The sequence below is a fragment of the Telopea speciosissima genome, chromosome 3 (assembly GCF_018873765.1).
Source record: "Telopea speciosissima isolate NSW1024214 ecotype Mountain lineage chromosome 3, Tspe_v1, whole genome shotgun sequence".
Lineage (NCBI taxonomy): Eukaryota > Viridiplantae > Streptophyta > Magnoliopsida > Proteales > Proteaceae > Telopea > Telopea speciosissima.
This window is the reverse complement of record NC_057918.1, coordinates 67,907,635-67,933,653: the sequence shown is the minus strand read 5'-3', so window position 1 is coordinate 67,933,653 and position 26,019 is coordinate 67,907,635. Positions and strand designations below refer to the sequence as shown.

Genomic DNA, 26,019 nt, shown 5'->3' with positions numbered 1-26,019 from the left:
TGATTTAACAACAGGTGCCAGTTTGGACATATCATTGATAGGTTAGGGTCCACCACCGGTATGGTGTGTCCTTGTTGCATTGGTAGGCATTCAGTAGTGGACATCTTGATGAGTGAGAAATGTACGACATAGATTCTTGCATACATATCAGATGACTGAAGCAGTAGTTTGTATTTTAAATTTCCTTATGCTTAATGATATACCTTCTCTCTCTCTCTCTTGGCTATGCTGGGTCAGTGGATACCTTCACAGGCTGTTGGAAGTCTGGAACACATCAAGGATCTTATAGGTTTCTCTTATAAACCACCATTCTTTGCTTGCTGGACCATTAAGACCTGAAGTCCTGAACTGCATCTGAAGTTGAATCTTATTCTCCATTTAATACTGTACTGTTCCAGCGAATAAATTATCGTCCATTTTTCTCAGCCTAAACGATTTTTTAGAAGTAGATCTTAACTGCCAACACAGTTGCTGAACTATTCTGTCAAGGTTCGAAATTTGCATTTCGGACCCATTTCGTCCAGGCCCAAAACAGAAATTGTTAAGATTATTTTGTGTAGTTGTTAAAGTTACTCGATGTTAGTTATGTCTTTGGTTATTAGTTGTGGTTTCTGTTTATTAGTTATTGTTTATTGTAGGGAAGGAGGCAGTTATTCAAATTGAAGATACTCGATTTTACTTTGTTTTCAAAGAGATTGCAGACGTCAAATTTATTCTTCCTCCACCAAATTGTGGAGTTGGGATCATGTTATGGGATTTCTAGGAGATGCACTGAATTGCCATCAGGTCAAAGCAAGTGTTCAATGGTGCCAATCAAGTGGTTGTTGTGCGACAACACTATAAAATTTGAGGAAGAGTTTTTCTTGACACCGGGAGAACCGATATAGTTGCATTCGACTGATTGGATCAATATCAACCCATATGGAGGCCTAGGCACAAGCTTGGGAGGTTCACAAGGGGCTGGTGGCAATCTAATGGGTTGAAAACAAGCTTTGGGTAGTTATGTTATAGTTTAGGCCTTCAGGTTTCTTGGGTTTCATTATAATGTGCCTAATTTAAAAGCCCATAAATTGGAGAGGGGCGGGGGTTGTTTGTACGTGGTATTAGTTAAGTGTTAAGTTAAATTAGGATACTTCATAGCTTTTTAGTCTATTTACTTTAAGTCATTATAAGAGAGTAATTAGTAGTCCTTTCATGAGTTAGTTTAGGAAACTACACACACACACACACATTTCACTACATTTTTATTTATCCTCTTCAATTATTTTGATTAGTTGAAATGAAAGGGTAGAATTTGTAAATTCACCCCTAATAGAATCTTGTAGGGAAAACTCCCCATTTCCCTCTTTCCCTCCCTCGTCACTCTCCCTGTCTCCCATGCTTTTTCTGTGTAGCCGCTGCCCCCTTTCCCTCTGTTTCCCCCTCCAGAAGCTACATTGTCCATGGTTTATGTACACAGATAGATCGACATCTCCAATCTCTCTCTCTGCTTTGGTAATTGCTGCAACCCCTTGAATCAGGGTTTTCTTGCACCTTTTAAGCCTCCATATCTTCTTCTTCTTCCATCATCAAGTGAGCCTTCTGGGTTTCTAAAAGCAAAGAGGAAGATGCGGAAGCAATGGCATTGAACTCAACCACCGTTTCCATTGCAATCATTTAAGCCCAGGTTCTGAAGTTCGTAAAGAAGAAAAATGAGGAAGTTGCAACACCCTTTCCCCTGACCCCACCCCCCTGCAAATCCTTACTCCTGACCTCGCCCTCCTCCGTCCACGCTATTCAGGTAGTTATTTTTAGGGATACGTATCCTCTGAATTTGCCCATCCCCTTTAACAGGTAGCGTCGAAGTATGAGGTGGTGATGGGGCTGAGTACTAATTGACTGCCCTGTTTCCCGTTTATATCAAAGAAGGCATGCCCCTCTTTGGTGGTAGGCAAGAAGGCTGCTCCCAGTATGCTAATTAGATGAGTAATCGCCTAGTCGAATGTGTAACCGGGGCTTGTGTGGTTGCAGGGTTCGTTAGGCAAAGCAGGTCATTAGGGACTGGGGGGGGGGGGTGTTGGAGAGAGAGTGTGAGTTTATGAGGAAAATCAGAGAGGAGAGGTGGGGGTGGTGGTGTCGGTGGTTGTTAGCGGGTGCCAAGTGAATGCTGGGCAACCAGAGTTCGCTCCATGTTGGAATTCTTGAAATATGGCAATGAAGAGGGTACGAGCTTGGCGATTTCTTAGTGTTAACTGCTCAATCAACTCAATGATGAAGGATCACTGTTTGAATGTGCGCTGCCAGAGACATCCCTTGTGCCTGTGCTGGAATTGGAGTAAAAACTAAAAAAGGTTCCAAAGTCTCTGTGCTCATCTGGGTTTGCTGGTTACATTTTTTTTTGGGAAGCTATACAAAGCCTGAAGCCCTATAGAGGAGGGGCAGGAGGCTGAAAAAGAGAAATCGGTAAATCCTAGGAGACAACAATATGCCTGTTCCTTGGGGAATCATTAATCAATAAGCAGACCATTGGGGACCAAATGAAGTCTAGAGCTAACATCAAAGAAGATGGCTTTCCAAATCATGTCAAGAGAACGGGAGTTGGAGGTCCATCTTTAAAGATTCTGCTAGAATGGGCCAGCTGATGGGAATGATTGTTATAATGGGAGGGAGATACAGACGGTCGGGGGAGGGGAGAGGGGGAGCATAGCGATCGGTACAGTTCTTTTAGTTTGTGAAATTATCTGTCTACCTTTGATATATTGAATAACATAATAAAAGATATGGGCAAAAATGTAACAGTGAAGTAATTCATTTCACTCCATATCGTGCCATGGAAGATTACCATATATATATATATATATATATATATATATGAGGGTGGACCTTAGTGCAACCGTAAGGTTGCTCCATTGTGACCAAGTGGTCACGGGTTCGAGTTTCAGGAAACAGCCTCTCCGTGAAGCACGAAGCAGGGGTAAGTCTGCTTACATTATGACCCTCCCCAGAACTCCATTGGTGGGAGCCTTGTGCACTGGGTACACCCTTATATATATGTATGTATATTTACTCCCATCAATTGGAGATAATTTAAATAATAGGATTGAAAAATCTTGTAAGTGTTGGAGCTGTTGAAGTTGGTATCCAAATTTTATTCCGATCTGCTATTATCAAGTGTGATCTTACCCTCCTCTTCCTCCTTATTTCTCTTGATTCCACACCTAGTGGAACCCCTGCTTCTGGTTCAATTTTCAGATTTCTAAATTTGGTAATCATCCCTTATTCTAGTTCTGTTTCATTCAATATTTGTCCCTGCTCTGTCCTATTAATTCTACATCGATCCTGGTACAACTATAGTTCTTGTTTCTAGAATCTTAGATCTGATCTTTCTCTACTGCGATATATCTCAATTCTCTTACCGGTGATCAATTCTGGTCCAATAATAGTTCTATCTATTCAACTTCGATTCTGGACTGTTTGCAGTTTTTTGGCTCTAGATTTTTTATAGAACCCTGAATTGCAGTAACTACTGTCAAACCGAAGTTTTTACCTTAGATCTTTTTTTTTTGGGGGTGGGGGGGGGGGGTGGGGGTGTTGCTATTAATTCTAAATGTTGATGATGCTCATACATGCAATCAGATTTTGGAAATGGGGGGTGTTGCTATTAATTCTTAACTGATTATGATAGTCAAATTCCTATGTCCCACTATATGCTTATTTTTTGTTCAAAGCTAGAACCAAGTTGTAATTGATATATATATATATATAGATATTTATTTATTTGGTTTGCCAGACTTATTTTTTCCCAATTCTCTGATACTTTTCTGATTTCTGAAATGTTTCTGGTTTCAGGTTCTAGCTGCCCTTGGTAAGGAGTATTTTGAGCACCTACTTCCTGATATCATCAGGAACTGCTCCCATCAAAAAGCATCTGTCCGTGATGGCTATTTAACACTTTTCAAGGTGAACATTTGTAATTTATTATGGTATAGTATGCTCTAGTTTGTAGTTTTCTTACCTTGTGATATGCATTTGTGTGTAGTATTTCCCAAGGTCATTGGGTGTCATATTCCAGAATTATCTGCAGCAAGTACTACCTGCTATTTTAGATGGTAAGTCTACCTTCTTCATTGTTGGAAATGAGGCACCCAGATGTGATATGCTTTACATCTAAGCTTATATTCTTACAGGTCTTGCTGATGAGAACGAATCTGTACGTGATGCGGCACTCAGTGCTGGACATGTTTTGGTGGAGCATTACGCTACAACGTTTGTGCACTAGAACACCCATTTTATGAAGAATTTCTGCTTGCATCCACTTATATTGTTCACTAATGCTTCCCTGCCTATCTTTGTTATTCCTTTTTCAGGTCTTTACCTCTTCTTCTTCCGGTTGTGGAGGATGGTATTTTTAATGATAACTGGCGTATTAGACAAAGTTCTGTTGAACTTTTGGGTGATCTCCTATTCAAGGTAGACGCTGTTAACGATCTTACTGATGTTCTACTTTTCAATTTATTTCTGGTTCTTGAGTAGATTATGCTGCATTTTTGTTTCATGCAGGTTGCTGGAACTTCTGGAAAGGCAATACTTGAGGGTGGCAGTGATGATGAAGGTTCAAGTACGGAGGCACATGGTCGTGCTATAATTGAGGTTCTTGGAAGGGATAAGCGTAATGAAGTCCTAGCTGCTGTTTATATGGTTCGGACTGATGTCAGCATATCCGTGCGGCAGGTAAGGCACATATCTTTAGTATTTGGAATATTAATTACCAACTAAGTACTTTGCCTGGTCGTCTACAATTATTTTTTGAGTTCATGCCATTGAAGTATCTTCTTATGAATTCATGTTACTGCTCCTAATTTATCCACTTCAATTTATCTGGCAGGCTGCCTTGCATGTATGGAAGACTATAGTAGCAAATACTCCTAAGACTCTTAAAGAGATAATGCCAGTTTTGATGAGTACCCTCATTACTTCTCTTGCATCTTCATCTTCAGAAAGGCGGCAGGTTCTCTTTGTCTATTTCGTTATAGTGATATCTTAGTATTAATATGAGTTATCAATAACTATTAATATTGCTTTCCTTGCTTTTATAAGGTTGCTGGACGAGCACTGGGTGAGCTTGTCCGGAAGCTTGGTGAACGAGTCCTTCCATTGATTATCCCAATATTATCGCGAGGGCTAAAAGATCCTGATACTGGCAGAAGACAAGTGAGTTCTTGAGTTAAAAACTATACTTTAAATCTCCTCTGCTTTGTTATATAGTTTTAGTTTGATAGATTACAAACTGCATAAATAAGTGCATCTTTCTGGTTTGGATGATAATAGGTGTTTGAACATGGAAACACTAAGGAAACACATGCAAATAAATGTTGCTAGAATGGTTGCAATTTTCCGAATTGGGTGACCTTTGTGCTGGGAATATGATAATGGCTTTTGAATTGACAATGAGTTGTAAACTTATATTGCTCTTGTTAGGAATTCTGTGAGGATGATTTGCCATCTCGAAGGGGTTTACTGTCTGACTTTTTATTTTCAGGTTTCATTTATCACTGTTGTCATAAGGTGCATGTCTGTAACAACACTAGGGAAAAGGGATGATTTTTCGTTAGAACCCTTTAGTGTCCATGCTCATTTTGAGCTTCTGACCTTTTTCGGTGCATAGTTGATGATCCAATGTCATTAGATTTGCACAAGTGGTGGGAATCAGATCACACAACATGTGGGGTTTTGGCAACATTGTTAATGCCTGCAGCCTCGGGGCCTTGCGACCTTAATGTGTTATAGTTAGTCTAACTAACAAACTGATATTATCTGCTGAAGACTAGATTGTTTCCTCTTGAATCGTGTCTGTGTAGTATGTGGTACATTTTTTCACCATCGAGCAATCCTCACCATGGTGAAGTTTCGGTTTTGAACCGGGTTTCGACTTGGCTTGAAACCAAAATATTTTGCGAAACGGTCGAAACCTGGTAAGATTCAGCTGCAAGTTTTGAGTCTCAAATGGCTTAATTAAGTCTTGAAACTTCTGGGAAACCCTATTTTAGGCTCTCTAAACTTAGTGGAATACTCAGATTGTAAAAAAATACACCTAAGATTACAGTTTGGTTTCTGACCCTAGGTCGGTAGTGTACGTTATACGCTGCTGTATACTTTCTCCAATATATATCCTATACTATACAAATTTAGTACTAAAACACTTGTAATTTAATTAAAACAACTAAACTATACATTAGGAATGAAAAAACATAAAATTTGAAACCATTTCATAATTATCAAATGTTATATATGGTTCACTACAAAGATATGAGAGTAAAAAGCCAAAAATCACAAAAACTAAGGCTTTTCTTGGGAGTCTCCCTAGTTGGAGTTGAAACTGTCTATTCTAGCAAAATGGTTCGAAATGTCGAACCATTTTGATCGAAATCATACATTTTATACAAAGGTTTTTTGACCAAAATGATACCGAAACCCGAAACATGGTCTAAATTTCGACTGAAACTTTGTAAGACCTAGGTATCACACCTGGTTTTGTTTCCTCCGTTGTCAAAATTGAAAATTTTTTGAACATTGGTCTTAACTAGGTCAATGTATAACCTTTTCACTTCTATGATGAGTTACGCAGTTCTACCATCTACTTGTCTCGCAGTGTGTTCTCCAGTTTAACTATATATTTGCCTATTCCACCCTCGTTTGAAGAACACTTCAAAAGACTGTTGATTGATGAGTAGTGGTGGATGGGGAAAATCCAACACTATGGTGCTTAAAGAAAAATGGGAAGATTGGCATACGGATCAAGGATCAAAGGATAGGATCAACAATCAGATGATTCTGATCAGTCCTGAACTGATCAGTCCTGAACGATGCTGATCCGAGTTGGTCTTGATTGGATGGACTGGATAATTGATCCTGGCTGAAGTTAACTCAGATTAGCCGTGCCCAATCCAGATCCAGATCAGGTGGTCCATACAAGGATTAACCTTATAATTGTTTGAAAGTGTAGGAACAGTGCATTGATATTTCCACTGAGAGGGCTGAATGGATTAGAAATTTGATGGTGCAGATTCAAAGTGGATATAGGCCTATCTGATATAGTGTGACCTGGATCAGAATTCAATTTACATTGGGTAATAAAAAACTGATATGAGAAATTCAATTTGATTAACTGTTAATATCCAGTACTACCTGATTTTGCTGTTAAGTATCAAATTAGGCATTTTTCTATATCTCATTTAAATCCGATTAGCCTTCAGAAAATGCCTAAACAATTTGACTTGATTTAAATAGAATCAAATGCATTAGGTCCATTACTTAAACGATGAAAGTTCATATTTGACAGTTAATCCAATCCATTACTTATATCAGAAAAAAAAGCAAAAAAAATTGCTTCAATTCATCTGGAAAATGTTTTCTTTACTAAACTAAACATGTGCTTCACCTTTTTATATTTTTAACTGAGGGCATTTTATTCTAATCATTTCACCTCCTTATTTTCTAGCTGATCAATACCCAAAGTGTGCCTGCCCTATGCCTAAAGTGAGTGAGTGTCATACAAGAGAGAGAGAGAGAGAACATTGCCAGTGTATTTATTAACATAAACTTTAATTTCTAACATCATAGCATTGTAAGGGGAAGTGCACCCTTTCTGAAGCACTTTTTAACTGAAGCGCTTTCTTTGGCATCGTCCTTAATCCAAAGTTAGAAGCCATCCAAAGACTACTGTCTAGAAAATTGTTGCTATTGAATCTAAAAGCAAGTTTTCTTCCAAACAAATTCCCAGTCATTGCCCCCCCAGAACAATTTCTGAGCTGATACCACTGAATTGATGTTTCCATTTTGGAAATAAAATGAGCAATACTTTCTTTTCTTGAAATGATTAAGATGACTGCAGTGATGGGCACTTTTCCAGCAGTGGTCGCTATTAACTGCTCTACCAGAGGCAGTGAAGGGGCCCTCTTTTAGTCCACCCACCGTTTTCCTAACTGGCAAACTTGCTTGCAGCTTTCATGGCTCTTTTTTCGTGTCAGAAGTCTCCTTTAAGGTGTGGTTTCTTTCTTAAATTAAAGAAATTTGTGAAAAGCAGAAACCTTGCTGACAACTCACGGGGTTGGTTTGGGACTTGGAGACTTTCTATTTTGGTAAATTAGAATGGCACTCTCACTGTTTCAACAATATACAGTTAACCCACTATTGTTACTGGAATATCACAATGTTCTTCTAGCTTTTGAAACTTAGCATCAATTCGCCCACCCTGCTGTTAGCCTGTCATACCTGAACATCTGTCAAAAACTTTGGTCAAAGCATAAACCTTAGAAACTGAAATTTGCCTTAATCCCACATTAGTGCAATTTAAATGGGCTTTGATGCCCTTTCTCCCTTATTCCTGATGTCTCACCTGCAACACATTGAAAAAGAAAATTAAACGAAAGTTTAATCATCACCGACTATCACTTTACCACGTTAGTTACTAGAAACAGTAACCCTGGAGATTCGGGGCTGGTTAGACAACCCTGTTAATGGTACATTTACTGAAGGGCGAAGTAAACGGAACCTTAACCAATAATGGGGAATTTATTGCTGAAGCTTCATAAAGCAAGGGGCCAATGTTATTTCAGAAACTTTAGGGGGTTATTCTTATATTTTTTAAGCAACTTTTGCTTTTAATTAGCTCTTTCTTTTGTGCATTGCCTTAAGTGAATTACTGTCCTGAACTTAGTTTTCAGGTTTGTGCTTGTAAAACTTTTATTCGTGAATCTAGTCTGAAAAATTATATATATTTATCGATACTTTTCTTACGTATTGGATTTGAAATATTTATGCATGATAGAATTATTTGGAAATTTTTAAATGTGTATAATATTAAATATTATTATCAAATAAGTAAATACATTTCTATAGCATATTAAGATTTTAAATTTGGTGAATATTAGCTAACCAATATGTCAGTTGATTGATCGGTGTTGTATGTTCAAACCAATTTTCCTTGGTTCTAGTTGATTTGATCCCCATAAGATCACAGAATGCATGTTTTCATTCAAAATGCCATAATTTTTTTTATTTTTTATTGTGCTATTGTTGATTTGCCTAACTGTTTTCAAGTAGTGTTGTCGTTTCTACAAAAGATCTATGATGATTTGGGAAAATAGGACTTGTGTCATATGAGACACAGACGATCTTTATTTATAATGAGTGGAACAATCTAGAAAGGTTACAGGACAGAAATACCCCTGTGGACAATTCTACCCTTTAAACCCAAATTACAATACTCCCCCTCAAGTTGGAGCATAGATATCATGCATGCCCAACTTGCACACTAGAGGACAGAAAATTTTACTACTTAACCCCTTTGTAAACACATCAGCTAACTGTTCTTTAGATTTTACAATGGGAGTACTAATTAGTCCCTCTAACTTTTCTTTGATAAAGTACCTGTCAATCTCCATATGCTTTATGCGATCATGCTAAACAGGGTTATGGGCAATGCTAATGGCTGACTTGTTGTCACAATATAACATCATAGGCAAAGGTACAGCAATAGCCAAATCCTGTAATAGGCCCTTAATCCGCATCAGCTTGCAGATGCCATGAGACATGGCACGAAATTCGGCTTCAGCACTTGATCGGGCAACCACAGCCTGCTTCTTGCTGCGCCATGTGACCAAGTTTCCTCCAACCAATGTACAATACCCAGATATGGACAGTCTGTCGTTAGGAGAACTTGCCCAATCTGAATTAGTAAAGGCCTCAATTTGAAGATGAGAATGAGGCGAGAAAAGGACTCCTTTACCTGGAGCTGCCTTCAAGTATCTGAGTATCCGAATGACAGCTTCCCAATGAGAGGAGTATGGGTCATGCTTAAACTGATTGACCATTCTAACAACGAAGGTGATATCAGGTCGTGTGTGGGATAAATAGATCAATTTTCCCACCAGACGTTGGTACTGTCCTTTGTCCACAGGTTCACCTATTTGACTAGATAAACAAACATTTGCTTCAACTGGTGTATCAGCTGGTCTGCATCCCAACATGCCAGTCTCAATCAGAATATCCAAGACGTATTTTTGCGGAGAGAGAAATACGCCCCTGGTAGAGTAAGCCACTTCAATGCCCAGTAAGTATCACAACTGTCCCAGGTCTTTGATCTCAAATTCACGACCAAGATACGCCTTGAGGCGTGTTATTTCCTAAGTGTCGTCACCGGTTACCACTATGTCATCGACATAGACAATCAAAACTACGATCTTTGACCCAGTGTGCTTAATAAAGAGAGTATGGTCAGCGTTGCTCTGGGAATAGCTAAATGAGATCATAGCACTATGAAATCAGGCCCGAGGGGACTGTTTTAGTCCATATAAAGCACGCTTGAGTTTGCACACCTTGCCAACACTTGCTTCACTAGAAAACCCAGGAGGAATGTCAAGATACACCTCTTCTGCAAGCTCCCCATGTAAAAAGGCATTCTTGACATCTTGTTGTTGCAATGTCCAGCCAAGATTGACGGCACATGAGAGAATGACCTGAATGGTGTTCATTTTTGCCACCGGTGCAAAGGTCTCCTGATAATCCAGACCATAGGTCTGTGTAAATCCTCTAGCCACCAACCGAGCCTTGTAACGATCTACGGATCCATCTCCCTTCTGCTTAACAACGAACACCCATTTACAATTGATAGTCTTCTTTTGGGGAGGAAGACTCACCAAGTCCCGTGTATTGTTCTTGTTCAAGGCTTCCATTTATTCCACCATTGCTGCTTTCCACTTTGGATCTTTAAGAGCCTACTGCCAATTCTGAGGAATGGAAATAGAAGACAAAGACGATACAAAGGCATGAAAAGAAGGAGACAGACACCCATACGAGACAGCCTTGGAGATAGGATGTAGCTTACAACTTACAAGTTCTAGTCCCCTTACGGTGGGCAATGGGAAGGTCAAGGGAAGGATCAAGAGAAGGAGAATCTGAATTATTGGGATCTGAAATAATGGGCTCAGAAGGATCATTACCTGATGTAACTGGATCTGGTGTAGGGGATGATGGTTGACTAGGTAGAGTTGGTGCAGCTGTGGTAGGCTCTATTTTCTGCTCACGAGGTCGACGATTGTAGACAATGTCAAAAGGAACAATTGGTTGACGACCATGGACAACATCAGTGCTGTCCAAATTCTCCCCCTGAATAGGAACAACTACAGGATGAGATAGATGAGGAAGGGAAGAACCTCGAGGCATGTCATCACTAAGTACCAAGAGCCCCTCTCGAGGAGATGCTGGAGAGAAGTAAGGAGCTGCCTCATTAAAAACCACATCCATAGTGACATACATACGCCGTGTAGGTGGGTAATAGCACCAATAGCCCTTCTGAGATGGAGAATACCCGACAAAGATACATTTCAGTCCCCTTGGCTCCAATTTGCTAGGATGGTGATGGATCCTAGCATAGACACACAACCGAAAACCTTTGGAGGAACAATGAAGGTTGTCGATCCTTGAAGAGCCTGGCGAGGTGAAGTAAAATTTAGCACACGAGTGGGCATCCGATTAATCAAATAGGCAGCAGTAAGGACGGCTTTGCCCCAAAAATGCAACGGCACATGCATCTCAAAAAGCATTGAGCGAGCCACCTCTAGCAAGTGGCGGTTCTTCCGTTCAACCACACCATTTTGGGCAGGTGTATCCACACAACTAGTTTGATAGAGAATGCTGTGAGAATCAAGGTATGCCCGAAACTGACCATCACAATATTCTCTCCCATTGTCACTACGAAGGATCTGGATGTCGGTCTTGAACCGAGTCCGGACCATGTTGTGAAAGGACTGAAAACAGTTGAACACTTCATTCTTGTGTCGCATTAGATAGAGCCAAGTAACCTGAGTATGACAATCAATAAAGGACACAAACCACCGAAAACCCAAAATTGATGTACATCGAGGTGGACCCCATACATCCGAGTGAATTAACATAAAAGGAGTTGGACTTTTATTATTAGAAACAGAATAAGAAATACAGGTTTGCTTGGCTAAAACACAAGCTTCACAAAAAAATATCTTTCGAACTACATCCAGAAAATAAACTAGGACAAGATTTAACTAAGGTCACCACAGGCAGGTGACCCAAACGCTTATGCCAAAGGAGGGATGCTGAAACATCAGATTTGGTGTGATAAGCTTGGGAAGATGTATCCTCATCGAGCAAATAGAGACCACCACGAGCCCTACCAGAGCCAATCGTCTCCCCCGTTACCAGATCCTGAAACAAACAGTAGGAAGAGAAAAAAAAATAACTTTTACAATTTAAATCTGTGGTAAGATGATGAATAAAAAGTACATTGGTAGAAAAATCAGGAACATGTAAGACATTATTCATAGTTAAAGTAGGAGTGCATCGAACGTATCCTTGTCCAGAGACAGAGGAAAAGGACCCATTTGCAATGCGAGCCTTGCCTTTACCAAAACAAGGAGAATACCAGGAAAAAATCTAGAATTACCGGTCATGTGATCTGAGGCTCCAGAGTCAATAATCCATGTACTAGGAGCAGCAGACACACAACTAGCAAAAGATATACCTGAGGAGGAACCTGGTAAAAAGGTAGAGGAGGAAGCCGTGGCAGGATTGGTAGGGGCAGGTTGATCCAATTTGGTGAAAGTGGCGAAGCAGCATAGTGACCTCATCTGGCATGGAAGGGGCAGCAGAAGCCACAGAAGGAGCAACAGGGGCTGGTGAATCAGCCTTGGTAGTGCGATCAGTGGACTTCTGGTTACTTCCCTGAGATTGTACAACAGGACCAGAAGTTTATTGCTGATCGCTCTGGTGCAGAAGGGACAGAATGCGGAAGCATAGCAGATCGGCGAGTATCCTCCAGTTGTACTAAGGCGTACGACTGCTCCAAGGTGGGAAAAGGTTCACGGCTGAGAATCTGTGAATGGAGCTGGTAATACTCGACCTTAAGGCCAGCCAAGAAATCATAAACACGGAACTTATCCTTCCATTTCTGAAATTCTATAACATCAGCGGTGGTGGGGCACTTAAAGTCATCATAATGGTCCAGGGATTGCCAGAGAGATCACAACTCAGAGAAATATTGAGATAAGGTTCGATCACACTGCTTATTCGCATGAAGCTTCTGTCGTAGTTCATAGACTTGAGCATCGTTACCAACTTGGGAATAAGTAGCCTGAGCTGCTTTCCAGATCTTGGCAGCAGTATCCAAGAGCATATAACCATCAGCAATCTCTGGCTGCATAGTGTTGAAGAGAAAGGACATAACCAGAGAGTTGGCGGAACTCCATTTTGCTTGTTCCGTTTCAGCAGTGGGTTTTGGCTTACTACCAGTGAGATGGTCAGAATATCCACGAGCACCAATAGAGAGGTAGACTGACTTGGACCACTTCAGATAAATTCCCCCCATTGAGTTTAACAGGACAAGGGGGAAAAGTTGGGTAATGGTGACCTCCGTCCTCTCCAGAAGAACCAGAAGATACCTCTGAACCAGGCTTCTCAGAGTGGATTGAAGAACCTAAAGAATCAATCTTGTATAACTGATAAAAACAGGATCAGAAAAAAATATCGATTCCATGGAAGTTGAGTATGATCAGAAAAAAAATATCGATTGCAAGAAATCGAAGATAAACCTGCAAACAGAGATCGATTTCAGGTAATATCCTGAACAAAAAAATTGATAGACACAGGGAAACAATGGCCAGAAAAAAATCGATTCACAAAGCTGTAAAAGAATCGATTAGAAAGAGGGGACCCAGAAAAGCGATGCCAGTCTGATCAAAAAAGGATTGGATAAAATCCAGATCCCATCAAGGAGTAAAAAAACAGATTAGGTCCTTCACAGCATTAGTATAATCGAAGGAACCATAAAAAAGGGAAAAAAGGCCCGCGGTGGCTTAGAAAAGAGCCACCGAGGTGGGTGGATGGTGAGAGAGGGCTGCTGCTAGAAGAAGATGGGAGGCAGAGGTGTTGCGCTAGACTGTGGAAAGCACTGAAATTGAGAGAGGAAGAGAAAGAGAGGCTGGATTAGGGTTGATTCCCTAGCATAGTTGTCAAGGTGGCGCCTAGTCGTCGCCTAGGCGATGCATAGGCGTCCAGGTGCCTTGATCGACTTGGACGCTTGATCGCCTTTACCCTCTCCGGCGCCTTGGATTTCCTATCGACCGTGACAACTATTTCCTGCTCTGATACAATGATGATTTGGGAAAATAGGACTTGTGTCATATGAGACACAGCCGATCTTTATTTATAATGAGGAGTGGAACAATCTAGAAGGGTTACAGGACAGAAATACCCCTATGGACAATTCTGCCCTTTAAACCCAAATTACAACAATCTACTTGTGTCTGTCATGGATTCAAGAATCCGGATTTGATTGGCCGATCCCTTTCCAAAAACTAGGGTTAGGGCAGACTTCATCCAATTCCGGCCAATCCGGATCAGAATTGGCTGGACCCAACCCGGACCCTGTTCCACTCTTTAATACCTTGGTCTTTGTAGAACAACTCTCTGTTTTACTAGACACTGCATGTGTTACGTATTATTTAATTATTATTATTATATTATTTTATTTGTAATATGTTATTTACATTAGTATAGTTATTTAGGGAAGTTATTGGAGTTCTACGTGAGGAGTGGGAGATGTGGGAGAAGTTTTAGGAGTTGTAACTACTTGGTTGGCTTTTCTTATTTAATAGGCTAATATGAAATAGAAGATAGCAAATTAAATCCCTAATTATCTCTTAGAGATGAGGTAGGCTTCCTCACCCAAGCCAGACGCCATTGCTTCGTTTGTGAAGCATATTCTCTCTCTTCCTCTTTCTCTCCCTATTATTTTATTTTACGTCTAGATTACTTTGCACGTAATAAATGGCATTAGAGCCAGATTTGAGAAAAAGGGCCGAGAAATTGGAAGATGCCGTGCATTCACTTCACGTTGGGCAACAACAAATTTTGGTGAAGCTTACCCAAACCATGGAAAAGCTCACTGGGTTGTTTGTCGAAATTGGATTGAGTACGTCAACCAACGACCTTCCAATTGAAGCATCTTCAAGCAAGGTAAGGAACCGAAGGAAGAAAAAATAGTCATAATGGTATACCCGGCACAGCCAACGAAGAAGATGAAGAAGAAAGTGAAGATGACGAAGAAGATGAAGAAAAGGAAGAAGATATCCTTCAAGGAGATTCCATTCCTACAACAAGATTGACTCACCATGAGATTATTATTCTGACATTAATAATTGGGATAATATTTCATATTAAGATATGGGATCCTGGTGGAATTATTTTTTTCTTAATTTCTTTGTCCTTGTGGACAAGGACACTTTCAAGGGAGAAGGAATGTTATGTATTATTTAATTATTATTATATTATTTTATTTGTAATATGTTATTTACATTACTATAGTTATTTAAGGAAGTTATTGGAGTTCTACGTGGGGAGTGGTAGATGTGGGAGAAGTTTTAGGAGTTGTAACTACTTGGTTGGCTTTGCTTATTTAATAGGCTAATATGAAGTAGAAGATAGCGAATTAAATCCCTAATTTATCTCTTAGAGATGAGGTAGGCTTCCTCACCCAAGCCAGACACCATTGCTTCATTTGTAAAGCATATTCTTTCTCTCCCTATTATTTTATTTTACTTCTAGATTACTTTGCACGTAACAGCATGGTGATGTGTTTCAAAGATTTTTTGCTTGGTATTAATTTCTAGCAATTTAGGAGTTGATATAAAAGATACTGTTCCTTTCCGTGCTGTACAGATGTTATTCGTTAATAGTTCAGTAGGCAGTTAAATGGTTTTTCTTTGTTCCTCCTATGCAGAGACAAATGTTTCTTTTAATTTTCAGTATTCATATTCACAACTGAATGCAGGGTGTATGCATTGGACTCAGTGAAGTGATGGCTTGTGCTGGCAGAAACCAGCTACTGAGTTTCATGGATGAACTAATCCCTACCATTAGGACGGCCCTATGTGATAGGTTTGCTCTCTCTATAGTTATTTTCTGCTAGTGGACCTCTTCTTTTGGATAAAAGTATTCATCATCGCTATCCTTACCTTGTGTATGAAGAATGTAGTTCTGTTTTTCTGTCTACAGCATGCCAGAAGTTCGTGAGTCTGCAGGCTTAGCCTTCAGCACTCTGTACAAGGTAAACTGCAGTTAGTTGATATATTTTGTTTTATATGTCTTGGCTTATAAATGTAAATTAATGAAGAAATATAATATTCTAGAGTGCGGGAATGCAAGCGATTGATGAGATTGTCCCTACACTTCTGCGTGCATTGGAAGATGATAAAACCTCAGATACTGCCCTAGATGGCCTGAAACAAATCTTAAGGTAGTATATTTCTATAATGGTGTGTAAAATATTGTACTATCAAAGTGCCAAGATGCATATTTGAACTTGAATTGATGCTAACAGTACTTCCTTTTTTTGATACAGTGTCAGGACTGCTGCTGTTTTACCTCACATCCTACCCAAGCTGGTCCATCTTCCTCTTTCGTATGTTGTCTTCCCAATTTCTTGTTTTGATATTCTGCAATTTGTGTAAAAAAAGGGTGTACCCAGTGCACGAGGCTCCCACCACTGTGGGGTCTGGGGAGAGTCATAATGTACGCAGCCTTACCCCTTCTTCACAGAGAGTCTATTTCCCAACTTGAACCCACGACCACTAGGTTGCAATGTAGCAACCTTACTGTTGCACTGAGGTCTGCCCTCTCAATATTCTACAATTTGTGTAATTCTACCTTTATTTGTCTTTCTCTCTCTCTCTCTCTCTCTCTCTCTCTCTCTGTGTCCTGGTGGGATATCTGGGATCTGCTTATGGCTTTGTGATATTTATTATCTTATTCTCACTTCTTTTGTCTTTACGAATCCATATTAGTAGGGAATAACAACATCTGATTTCATCTTCATTATTCATCCAGTGCCTTCAATGCGCATGCTCTGGGAGCATTGGCGGAGGTTGCAGGATCTGGCCTCAATTTTCATCTTGGGACCATTCTTCCGGCTTTACTATCTGCTATGGGTGCCAGTGATATGGTGAGATAACCACTGCTAACTTATATTTTGAAGGATCCCTAAATTAATTTTTTAGGATATGGAAGGCATTGAGTTGCTTTGATTGGCACTGTCATGGATCATAGATATAATAATATTAAAATTTATTCATTTTAAGCCTCTTTTATGTGTCTACTGACCAAAGGTCTTGATTGATGGAGGAAAATCTTCTTTTCAATGTCTTAGGATATCTTTATATGTTGTGTATAGAGTCAATTAGTCCATGTCCCAAAATGCCTAGGATTGCTTTGATAATATTTTATTGTTCTTATTCTAGCTTAGGTCCAAATGTTTCTTTTTTTTTAGTTAGTTCTGATAATTTGGCCTTCAAAGGTTTCTAGTAGACTTGGATTGCTGTAAGCTCTCAGAAGACAGGAGTAAGCATATGCTCTTATGGCCATGCAAGTCAAGTGTGCTGGAGCCGCTGGACAAAATCTGCTAGATCTGATGTATATGCTGGACCAGTCAAGTTTTCTATGGGTTTTATCCCTCCTTTATGGCTTGAAGTGCAATGGATCTGTGGTATTACATTGGATTAATCAAATTACTAGAGAAATGCAAACACAGATAATGAATCATGCTGAAAAATATGTTCTTCTCCATGTTTCAGAGGATGGAATATTAAATAATTCAAGCCTCTTCAGTCTCACTTGCAGGCTTAACTTGAAGTTCTGAATGATAATTTTCTTATACGTGTAGTAAGGAGAAACATAGTTAAGTCTATCAAATATGGCCTTCCATGAGAAAGGATTCTGCAATTTCTTTGTGGGACCAAATCATGTCTTATTAATTAAATATTAATATTTGATGTACTAATTTTAAGTTTATTTATTATTAAATTATTTTTTTAAAAAAATAAAAATTATGTTTAATAAAAAATTATGTTTTTTTTTAAAGGCAAAATGCGTTTAAAATGCTTCCTATTTTTTTGGTCATTTTTTGCCATATAATTAGGATCAATTTGAAAACGGAAAAAAAATGGGATGCAAAAAATCTGCATTTAAAACGCATTTTAACTAACCAGGTCTGACCTTGCTTTTGTTTGCCCCCACTTCTTCAATTTAGAGCCACATTATTCTGTTGTACTAATACTACATAAAAAATTTTAGGATACTCAAAGTCTGGCAAAGAAAGCTGCAGAAACTGTTGTCTTGGTCATTGATGAGGAAGGTGTTGAATCTTTGATCTCTGAACTTCTTAAAGGTGTTGGTGATAATCAGGTATTGAGTCTTTGATCTCTGATCTTTAGGTGTCCGTCAAATTTGTAATGCTGAGTTACCATTTTTTCCTATATGTTCTTGTCTGTATTGTTTTTCTCCCTATTTAATATCTTCCCTTTTTTCAGGCTTCAATTAGAAGAAATTCTTGCTATCTAGTTGGATATTTCTTCAAAAACAGCAATTTATATTTGGTTGATGAAGCCCCGAACATGATATCCACGCTTATTGTATTGCTAAGTGATTCGGATTCAGCTACTGTTATGGTAAATGCTCTTTGGAAATTGTGGTGGCTTGCTATTTCTTTGTACAAATTGTTGAATGTTGTCTTCTGTACAACAGGCTGCTTGGGAAGCTTTATCACGAGTTGTTGGTTCAGTTCCCAAGGAAGTGCTTCCATCGTATATAAAGTTAGTTCGTGATGCTGTATCCACAGCTAGAGATAAAGAACGTAGAAAAAGGAAGGTATGTTAATGCAAATTTTGTGGCATCTATTGGCATGTTCTAGTTATCTATTTGTTGCTCCAAGGCACAAGCAAGTCAAAGTTACTCTTCTAATTACAATGCTATAGAGCTTTTATTTGGGTTAGTTAGTTCCTCCACATCCCTAATTCTCTTGTGGATTTACAGGGAGGAGCAGTTCTTATATCTGGTTTCTGTCTTCCTAAAGCTCTTCAGCCGTTGCTTCCAATTTTTCTTCAGGTACTGCTCAGCATTTCACTTTTGCAACTACTATATAAATTCTGAAGGTTATTTCTCAAATCATACTTTGTTATTTCTATCAAACTTATTGTAAAGTTAGGTCGATTTTCTCTTTACTCTTTATCAAAAACAATTGTGTGTATATTTCTTTCTATAATTTTTTACCGAAGTAAGTCTAACCTTCACATATTTCTTAGATGCTTTTCTCCTTTAAAATATTTATATTTATTTTTTCTACCTTTTTTAATTACATGAAAACATTATTTATCAGGGAGAAATGAAGTCAAAGTTATTTTTGTTCAAGGATCACCAAGTCTGAAAAATAGGAAGTGATAAGTGGGTTTAACATTGCAAAGATTTTTCACTGTAATCAGTATATTTTTCTAAAATGTAATAATTATCCCATTGACTACATAACCCAATAGGGCTATTAATGAATATTCTAGTTTATATTTCATGCTCTTTAGAATAATAGCAATGACATCCGTTGATATTATGATATAGTAGATTTTAGGGAAAACAATTTGATTAGCTTCAGTTAGGTTTTTCGTTACCAAACTAGCTAGTTACTGTTTGGATTTACAAAACTATCCAAACAGTGACTTTCAGTCAACCAAGCATATATTTTACCATTTTTACCCCCAACTACCCTCCACCTCCCTCTTCTTCAATCTCCCTTCCCTGCAACCAGCCCACCCATCATCCACCCGAATCTACCGCTGTCCAACACCTCACCCCAGCTACTACCAATGGCCAACATTTCACCCCTGTGCGTCACCAACTCCTGTTCCCACTTCATGCAACTCCCACCCCTCCCCCCTGTTTCCTGCAACTCCCACCCCTCTCCACTGTTTCCTGCAACTCTCACCCATAGTTTGAAATCTCGTGATATCTCGGTATCTCGGGCTGGTCGAGATATCCGAAATATCCAAAATATACCGAAATTTCGCCGAAATATGGTATTTTTTCTACCATATTTCGGCACTCCATCTCGGTGGGTTTTTGGCCATATTAAGGCTTGATACTTCATGTACACCCTTATTTAAGTTAAATAAACACATTTAAACCTTCATATTGCAAAAAAATGAACTCAAAGTGGTGTTTTGGGTTTGCACCCTTGATTGACAGTATACAGTCGGACCTTGATGTATAAAGTATTAAATACATTCTATTTATGAAATATACCGAAATTTCGACAAAATATCATGAAATATACCGAAATTTCACGAAATATAACGAAATTTGAACTTTTTCATTTCGTATGGTCATCTCGTCTTGGCATTATCGAGATATCCAAAATATACCGAAATATCGGCGATATATCGCGAGATTTTGAACCATGCTCCCACCCCTCCCCCCTGTTTCCTGCAACTCCCGCCCCCACTGCAACCCTGCCCTTCCTTGCCCGTATCGCTCCCACCCCCATCCCCACTTCCTACAACTCCCGCATCCTCCCCCTGTTTCCTGCAACTCCCGCCCCCACCGCAACTCTGCCCCTGTTCCCCCACATTGCCTCCCCTCCCCTGCTTCCACCGCTGCTCTTGCTTACAGGTGGCTGGACCCGCAAGCACAAGCCGGCCATTAGTTCGTGAACACATGCAGGTTGTGGCCATCTATGCAGTGGCTTGATTTCCATTATCTCCTTCCATCCCCTTAACTATTCCTGCTGATCGCTTTCTCAATGTTAGTTTCAGTTTCGCTCCCAGCCCCAATCTAAAGATCAAACTGAATCTGTCTCGATTTCTCCTCTACTTCTTCTTTTCTCTTCTCCATCTAAAGCCCTCTCTATCTCCACCCTTCTTCTCTCTATATTTCTTTCTCGTCTTCTCTATAAATTGGAGGTGCTACAAGGCCACGTCCGGGACCTCAACCCATCAAGCGGATAGGGCACTCACATTCCCCAACCTCCTTTACCGGACCTCTCCTCTGATTTCCTCTTTCACCTTTCTTCAATCCTAGCCACTGGAGTTTGGACATCCATGGGGCTTGCTTCTGGTGGTGTCCAAGACTTAAACTGGAGCGGAGCTTTGTTGGTTGTAATCGCTTAAGGTCTTCATTATTTGCTTCTTTGGAGAACTATTTCAGAATTTAATTCTTCAGTGTTCCTCCATGATTTCTTTGGTTTCGATCACTCCAGCTTTGGGTCTTGCGTCCAGTGGTGCCCTTCGATATTGTTTGAGGGAAGTGAGTTGCTGCAGGAGGTTAATGACTTAATGGTTAGTTTATAAAGAAGCTTTAGCTGTGGGAGTTCCAACAGAGGCCAAACCCCTCTGATCATCGCCGCTGCAAATCCGGCAATAGATTTCTCTTTATTATTTTATTTATTTTTTATCATTTGTTTTTCTTTTTTCATAATAACAAAGGAACTTACCATCAATTGGGAAGGCGGCGTGGGGTGACATCAGTGACAGAATCAGCAGCCACATCTCCAACAGCGGCTGGGAGATGTGCATGGGCTGTGTAGCGGTTGGGGCGATGCGTGGCACAGTGGTGGTTGAGTGTTAGCTTTGCACAAGGCGTGGTCGTCACGTGTTCTAGGCAAGCATGGCAGGGGAGGATAGTTGCAGGGGGTGGGGCATGATTGCGGAATGGGGGGTGTGGGGAAGAACAGGAGGCGGGGTGGTGCGGTGGCAGGGGAGGGATGGGGGGTTAGCAGCGTTGAGCGGGGTGATTACAGGGAAGGGTGGTCGGAGAAGAGGGAGGTGGGTGCCAGTTGGGGGTAAAAATGGTATAATATTTCATTGGTTCATTGAATGTTACTGATTTGTGTAGTTTTGCAAACCCAAACAGTAAGAGGTTAGTTTGGTAATGAGAAACCCAAATGTGGGTAATCAGGTAATTTTTCCCTAGATTTTATTACACTCATAATCCATCAGAATATATATATATATATATAATCTCAAAGGAGTCCTATGATTTTGCACATGAAGAGTTTCTTCCTTTGTTTATCTGCATACATTATCGCTTGTCTTGTTTAGAATAAGATTACTATTTTCTCGCAAATAAGTTTTATTTGTTCAATGCAATGTTTGTTCTGATTGTGCTGTACTTTAGACCATTATTCTTGCACTGGCCCTCACATTCTAACTGAATTTTGTGTTTGATATATATATTGTACCTCCAGGGTCTAATTAGTGGCTCAGCAGAACTAAGAGAGCAAGCATCACAGGGTTTAGGAGAGTTGATAGAAGTGACTAGTGAACAAACACTGAAGGATTTTGTTGTTCCAATAACAGGGTATGTACATGAATAATTTTAGTAAATAAAATCATTGTTTTTACTTAATACAGTTCAACGTCATTAAACTGATCTCCTACCTGTAAAGCTTGATTTATTATGTTACTTGCTTTTGAAAGCTCAGATTTTTTTTTTCTTTATTAATAAATAATTCATTACCAAAGAGAGAAAATGCAATGCTCTCTATAAAATGCAATTTGGAGATGAGAAAAGTGTGGGGATGTTGGCAGGTAGATGTAGGAGTGTGAAAAGGGTTAAGAGAATGTGATTTGTGAGGGATAGATGAGGAAGATGGGTGAAACCTATTATTTACTTAATGATATGCTTCATAAGTGTCAGGTCAGACAGGTGCTTGTGATGAGTAGTGGTTTCCTGGCTGGTCCTCTGAGGAAGGTTTTCCTGTACTGCCCAAGTATCTGTGATGAGGCAGGTCAGACAGGAACCAATGTATGTTGATAGATAGACCCCAAGGTCCCCTTCTCACATGTTAAGTTCCTTCCCAAATGGAAAACTAATGCCTTAAAATTCTAGGAAAACTGAGAGGGTGCTTGCCAATGCATGGGAGAGTATTTGACTGTCTTTGAAATTTGGTGTGTGGCCAATCCAAACCGTGCTCCATCTATCCAATGATTGTAATTTCTATATTTTTCTTTCACGTGACTAATAGTGGGGTGGACTGTATAAGAAGGCTTTCCTATGTGGACCATCCAAGAGACCTTTTGCCTTTTGTTATTTATTTGATTTTTTAAGTTAAATGTTGCATGGACTTGGGTGAAGTATGACTCTTATGATCCTGTTTTCCTTGAATGTCTTTGTTCTTTTTCTTCTAAAAGCTGATTCTGGTCCTTTCAAAATCTCTCCTGGAAGTCACATTCTCCTAATAAATTAAGATCTTTCATTCTTTCTTATGTGCCTCATCCCACTTATGGATTTTTTTTTGGGTGTGATAGGACATTACTTTCTGTATTTTATATGTTTTTTTTATCAGGAAAAAATCGCATTGAGCCATCCTCAGATGACTAGTTTGCTATGCTGCATTTATCGTTATTCACTGTTCACTTGAATATGTTTTACTGTAGTTACTGATTGACATTACTTTCTTTCAGGCCTCTGATTCGGATCATTGGTGATCGGTTCCCTTGGCAGGTTAAGAGTGCCATTTTATCGACTTTGTGCATCATGATAACCAAGGGTGGAATTGCGTTGAAGCCTTTTCTTCCACAGCTTCAAACAACATTTATCAAGTGCCTTCAAGATAATGCAAGGTTAGTTTAAATGTTTACGTTTTTATTTATGATTATGATGCTTGGAACAGTGATATGCCATACTTCAAATGTAAGGATTTGTATATTAGGACATTATATCTACTCCTATAATACACACATTTGATACTACATGCCTGGCCATCAACTGTTTCTCACTGTAAGAGAGTGCATAAACACAAACGATTGAAATATGTGGGGATTTATTCATGTATAAATCCATAAAATGATCACTTAATTGTACAGAGATAATAATATAGAGAAAAAACTCAGTGCGAGTGTTAGGGATCCCAGCACCATCAGGTATTGCTGGTATAATAAGATTGATTGTTGGAAAGCTCTGTGGTTGGGGAATTCTCAGGATCAATTGGAGAAGGATAATCATTGCTGGAAATTAAAACTGGGATTGAGTTGTTATTGGGGAATGGAATCTTGCAACCTATAGTCGAGGGTAAGGATCGTAGTTGTCAAGGTGTCACCTTGGCACGGCCTAGGCGTCCAGGCGGATTGTTTGTCGGCCCGGTTAATAAGGGCTAAGTGTGGCGGGATATCTCGACATCCAACCAATCCCCAAGGATCACAAGTGCAGTACCCTATTTACAATCATTGCTCACAAATACAGAATCGAGGCAGCGGAAACAATTAAATAATAAAGGTAACATCAGTAGTAAGAGAAGTCTATGTGATATTTCATTTATATAAAAGACAAAGCTTGTGATACTACTATACAGTTCTTAAAGGTACTACAGGGTAAAACTATACAAAAACTATATTATATCAATATAGAAATATTTATAAGCATAAAATAGTGGGGAGATAGCCGATCATAGGGCCAAGATCGAAGATTGCGCAATCCTCACATGCGCACGAAGTATCGTGCACTTCAAACTCCAGCGCCACAAATCCATCATTAAAAGTAATTAAATCACCTAAAAATAGGGATATCCACAGGGGTGAGCTCTCAACCGAGCCAGAAGGAAATGCATGCAAAACACAACACAATAATTCATGATGAATGTGTTAATCTAGCATGCTCCTAACATGGATACTAAGTCTTATGTGGTATAAGTACTACTCGTGGTAGATGCTAACCTCGAAGAGAACCCGCCAGAAAGCATGACACAAGGCGCTAACCCAACGACCCCCAATGACCAACGGAAAGCATGACACCAGTGCAGCTCCAGGCGCTCGGTCACCCGAGCGAAACCATTCTACCACGGTGAGGACCCGCCAGAAAGCATATCACCAGGCACTAACCCAACGCCCTCAATGACCAACCCCTATGCTTATTCCCACAAGAGTACACACGCTAACATGGGACAGTGAATGGTACCCGGCATACCCTTCGGCTGTACCACGGGTTGTCCAACACCTTACCCCCTCGTTGGTAAGGGGCGTAGATCTTGGGTTATGATATAACAGCCTAGCCAGGCAAACTATGCATGATGGCACATGTATGAATAGCTGAATTTAAATAGAACAGTATTTCTCCGAATAATCATCAGAACAAGTAAATATCGTGCAAATGCAAGATGCCAATGCAACCTAATTCACATGCGATTCTAATGCAAGAAATAAAAGCTAATAAACTATATGAACAGGATAATTTTGATGATGCATGACATGGAAATCAGAACAATAACAAATTAAAATGGTAAACACTCCAAAATTAAAGTCAGAATTCCCTTACCTGAAGTTGCAGACTAGACTAATTCAGTTACCCTTCAAAGATCCCAGCAATACAGGCAAGAATAGAGTATACAGCCCAACACAGTCCTAAAACATTAGAAAAGATCAAGTGTTAGGGTCGAAGGCAGCCTAAGGTCTAACCAAGGGTCTAGGGGCATTTCTGTCCAAAAATATTGAACCGGATTCAGAGGGCAGAATTCGGATCTTGTTCCTAATGGTCGATCTTGACATGCATGGGCTTAATTTCATGGTTTCACCTAATTCTAAGGTGGGTCCATTTAATTGAGGGTCCAATTTCATGATTAATTCCAAAATTGAAAAATCAATTTGAGGGGTTTAACAAATTAACCCAAATTGATTATCAAGGGTTTGTTAATTGAGTAAATCAGCAGAGAATTGGGTTTCTAATTTCATATTTGGCTTCCTAATTTAGGGATTTCATAATTTAAACCCAAATTAGTTGACTTAGGGTTTATGGTTTGCCATTAGAAACAGCAACTCGGGCTGATTAGAGGTACAGCCATGAAGATTCAGGCATAGCTGAACCTAAACAGCACTAAACAGTAAGAAATTAGGTGGAACTTCCACTGTTTAAGCTTGGATTAAAAGCTTTAATGGCAGAAATCTATTTAGGCATAGTCTAGGCTGAAATTAGATCAAATTTAGAGGAGGAGATGGAAACAGCAGGGATTCTCAGAGCTTACCTGAAATCAGCAGCAAGAAGGGACGATGGCAGCCTTGCCTTTATGCTCCAAGGTCTCTAATGGAGGTCTCTAAGCTTCCAACTCAAGTCTGAGATGAATTTCCAAGGTATGCTTCTTATTTCCCTTCTTCTTCTTCTCTTTTTCTTCTTTCTTTCTTATTCTCCAAGGCTGGAACGATT

The 26,019-nt window shown here is 39.6% G+C and overlaps 1 protein-coding gene across 2 annotated transcripts in view; it reads left to right on the top strand.

The window, feature by feature from the left end:
- Positions 1–26,019, top strand: part of LOC122653813 (protein ILITYHIA) — a 169,063-nt gene that overhangs the window by 112,709 nt on the left and 30,335 nt on the right. For both annotated transcript variants that reach the window (XM_043847758.1, XM_043847757.1), the window contains exons 36-53: positions 3,829–3,939; positions 4,019–4,088; positions 4,167–4,245; positions 4,347–4,449; positions 4,540–4,710; positions 4,865–4,987; positions 5,077–5,190; positions 15,842–15,948; positions 16,066–16,117; positions 16,200–16,306; positions 16,412–16,471; positions 16,897–17,011; positions 18,139–18,249; positions 18,375–18,512; positions 18,589–18,711; positions 18,877–18,948; positions 22,073–22,185; positions 23,292–23,450. In XM_043847758.1, the coding sequence (XP_043703693.1) occupies positions 3,829–3,939; positions 4,019–4,088; positions 4,167–4,245; positions 4,347–4,449; positions 4,540–4,710; positions 4,865–4,987; positions 5,077–5,190; positions 15,842–15,948; positions 16,066–16,117; positions 16,200–16,306; positions 16,412–16,471; positions 16,897–17,011; positions 18,139–18,249; positions 18,375–18,512; positions 18,589–18,711; positions 18,877–18,948; positions 22,073–22,185; positions 23,292–23,450 (1,928 nt within the window). The remainder of the gene's footprint in view (positions 1–3,828; positions 3,940–4,018; positions 4,089–4,166; positions 4,246–4,346; positions 4,450–4,539; positions 4,711–4,864; positions 4,988–5,076; positions 5,191–15,841; positions 15,949–16,065; positions 16,118–16,199; positions 16,307–16,411; positions 16,472–16,896; positions 17,012–18,138; positions 18,250–18,374; positions 18,513–18,588; positions 18,712–18,876; positions 18,949–22,072; positions 22,186–23,291; positions 23,451–26,019) is intronic.